The sequence below is a fragment of the Pelophylax lessonae genome (assembly GCF_965119305.1).
Source record: "Pelophylax lessonae genome assembly, chromosome: 3".
Taxonomy (NCBI): domain Eukaryota; kingdom Metazoa; phylum Chordata; class Amphibia; order Anura; family Ranidae; genus Pelophylax; species Pelophylax lessonae.
Window position 1 is genome coordinate 98,270,670 of NC_138770.1, and position 3,739 is coordinate 98,274,408.

Consider the following 3,739-nt stretch of genomic DNA (forward strand, 5'->3'; position numbering starts at 1 on the left):
CAGTTTGTGAAACTTCAGTTTATTTTATTACTCTGTGGTAGGAGGGCATAGATCCAGGATTTCCGGCATGGCTGAGAGCTAAATGTCAGCACTTTTCAAGACACAGTTGTCTTGAAAAAGACACCATGGCAACATAACATCACTTACATAGAGCTAAAACACCTGGCTTAGCCAGTAACTAAATATTGCCACTTATTAAAAGGGAACTCCAGCCACAAAGAATGCAGCTTACGGAAGTTACCCAACATAATGCAAAAAATCCAACATTTATAATTTTAAATTACATATAAAATACACTGCGGCCATCTTTTTACAAAATATATATCTTATATGAAAAAATCCATATAAAAGAATGTAAAATACATATAATTTCATCTGTTAGATATAAAATATTTCAAATTGAATTTGACATTTAGGCCAGCAGGGGTCATAACTTTGGTCTCATATATTCAAAAAGACTCCCTGCAGCTTAATTGTCTGATGTAACTTCCTCCTCTCCAATGTTTTTTTAACTTTTTCTATGCCCCAAAAATATAGTCCTCTGGGGTCTCTGTTATGGAACATCCTAAAAGTGCTTGGAAACACTGTGGGTTTTAACCTCTCTCTATGATAACTGAAAAAGGGAGGTGGTGGAGGGAAATGCACATGGGTCTGATAGCAAGAGAGTACATTAAACCCTACTGAACAGAGGTCCCCCTCTCCACACAGAACAAATGCACACTTCTTTACATTGCAACCTCCATGTCCCTACCTTCAACCCTTGACTCATCCACCTAGAGCTGGCAAAGATCATCATGTCATGGCTTCATGAAAGCTACAAGTCTCACTTGCCTACACATTTAGCAAGCTATGTTGCATGAAGATTGCGTGGAAGCAGTGAAATGTATTCACAAGTGCATTAACCATTACCAATAAACATCAACCAAATCAAATAAGTGCCTCTGCTCACTTTATCATTTCAGTTTAAAACAATGGTGCACCCATTTTTCTAATTTTGCAATCCAAGGAATATGTTGATGCTAAGTTTAATTTTTTTATTTTTAAGTTCATTCCAAATTATGCAATCAAGAAGGAACATCTTTACTATCCTTGTATATTTTTATGTCATATTTACAGAAGAAAATAATTGATCCCATGAGCATGTAACTCACTGAGAGCCCTAAATAAAATCATCTGATTTATAAATGTTAGCCCTTATATAAAGAGATCCAGAATGTACAGTTGAAATTGTTTCTATTGTTATGTTGCGTGTTTATGTTTATTGTTTTATATCACTTTGAAATGTTTCATTTTCATTTCTATTTTTTATCCAATGTGTATATTGTCAGTTCATGTTAATTCATTTAATGCAATCTTATTTTTTTAATCAAATTTACAGAATAACACAAAGACCAACAGTCACACAGAATAAAGTAACTAAAAATTGTTTTATTTCAATGTGTAAAGGGATGCTTAAATTTATAAAAAGTATCCCGGTGTATTGTCCATTTATACTGCACAGGCTGAAGATATGAGCATACTGTAAAATGCGCCCTGGCTGTTGATGGAAAGGCTCCGTTTGGCAGAGAAAGAATGTAGAATTATGACCACTTTTGCAACCTTGGAGGGTATTTAATAAATATTAAATTAACTTAATAAGATTTAAACTTTATTTAGATTAAATCTAACACATTTTAGTGTTCTTCACCCCTTTCTTCAGGGCTGATCGATTTGTGTACCACTCTGCTCAGAAACAAAATTACTGTTATTGCTTGATAAAAGTGCAAGAGGTTAAGACTGAGAGAAAACTAGATAGGAGGCTGGAAACAACAGCATTTATTTTGACCTGTACTGCATATATTGCTGGGTGGGAGGACATTTTTGTTTATTTTACCTATAAAGCAAATTGCCTTAAATGTGCTACTTATGATGGTGATCTTCATATAATTTTCTTTGCTATCTTTGTATAGTATGCTGCTAAACCTCTCATAGTTTTTAAATATATATATATATTTTTTAAGCCTCTTTTATGATGGAAATTACCAACAGGACCTTGGCCACTGAAGTAGTTCTGCTGGGCTTTTCGAAAAATCTTAAAATTAACATCATACTCTTTTTATTGTTTTCTGTGGTCTACTTTATAACTATCATTGGAAATGGTCTTATGATATGCGTAATCTTGATAAGCCATCACTTACATATTCCCATGTACTTTTTTCTTTGCAATTTATCCTTTATTGACTTCTTCTATTCCTCCACAGCCATGCCCAAACTTCTAGTAGACCTCCTATCTAAAGATAGAATACTTTCAATCACTAGTTGTGGCATTCAAGTATATATCAGTATTTTCTTAGGCGATACGGAGTGCTTTATTCTAGCCCTCATGGCTTATGATCGATATGTTTCCATCTGTCACCCTCTCTACTATCCCATTCTTATGAGGTGGAGTACATGCTTCTGGTTGGCCTCTTTTGTATGGATTTTAAGCTTTTTAATATCTGTGGTTCCATCACTTTTAATGCCAATGAGAGTTTGTAACCCAAACCAGGTCAACCATTTTATGTGTGAGATTATAGCCGTTATTAAGTTATCATGTGACAATATATTTATGAATGAACTCGTGATATTTTCAATCAGTTTTTTTACCCTTCTTCTGCCGTTTATGCTTATTATCTGCTCATATGTTTGCATCATATCATCAGTCCTAAAAATCCACTCTGTTGAACGTTCTAAAACCTTTTCCACTTGCACATCGCACATTACCGTGGTGATTTTATTTTATGGGACAGCAATGGTCATGTACTTCGGTCCATCATCTCAATACTCAACGGACCAAGAAAAATTTATCTCTGTATTTTATGTCATTGTCATTCCCATGCTAAATCCTCTCATATATAGCTTAAAGAACAAAGAGGTGAAAAAGGCATTTTTGTCAGGAAAATCTATTTTTCACTCATTGCATTGATAAGATCCAGGGAAGGACTGAGCAATAGGGCATTTGACCCTTGGGCATATACAGTATTGGTTTGGTGGCCCTGAGTGGAGAGTTTATTATTCAGACCCCAATCGGATTGGGATTTGCAGTCAGTAACCCCTGCTGAGCATTATTTAACATCTGCCTGCTCCCTGTTCTGACCTTTGCTCACAGTGTCTGCAAAGGTCCTCAAGCATCCACTTCTTTAGTGGATTTAGGACGTCATGTGGCAGCATGATCCCAAGAGCTACAAAGGAAGCTCATGGTGGAAGATGTAAAAAGGTGTAACACAATAAACCATATGTTTTCCCCACCCACTTTTCACCATGAGCACCAATCACTGCAGGACAATGGCACACTTTTCATGATTCACTTGTCCATTCCAAAAAATTGCTGGTTGGTTATCTTCCACAGCCAATTGTTTTCAGCCCTCCCCTGATAAGTTAATTTACATAAAAAAAACAGAGATACCTAATTATTATTTTTTATTACATCAAACATAATATTTAAACAGTTGACCAAATAAATGTCTTACCAGTTTAAAAGAAAAATGATGAATAAGCAATAATCCTACAATCAGCATTAGATAAACTTAAAATCACTGCACATATAATTTGGTCAAACAAGTCATCTCTTTTTTCCCCAACCATTACAGTCAGGTAGGGATGAAGTAAGTATATATTTCAGGCAACATTTTATGTGTATTTGAATGTGCTCTAAAAAACTACAGAAGCAACAAATCAAATCATGATACACAAAAATGTTATAACAATATCCACTTTTTTC

At 34.8% G+C, this 3,739-nt stretch overlaps 1 protein-coding gene across 1 annotated transcript; it reads left to right on the top strand.

Moving 5' to 3' along the window:
• Positions 1-2,011: 2,011 nt before the first annotated feature.
• On the top strand, positions 2,012-2,944 carry LOC309550385 (olfactory receptor 8G3-like; the record flags this gene model as incomplete). The annotated part of the gene is made up of 1 exon (XM_082250778.1): positions 2,012-2,944. The coding sequence occupies one exon, from the start codon at positions 2,012-2,014 to the stop codon at positions 2,942-2,944; it is 933 nt and encodes a 310-aa protein (XP_082106904.1).
• Positions 2,945-3,739: the final 795 nt, after the last annotated feature.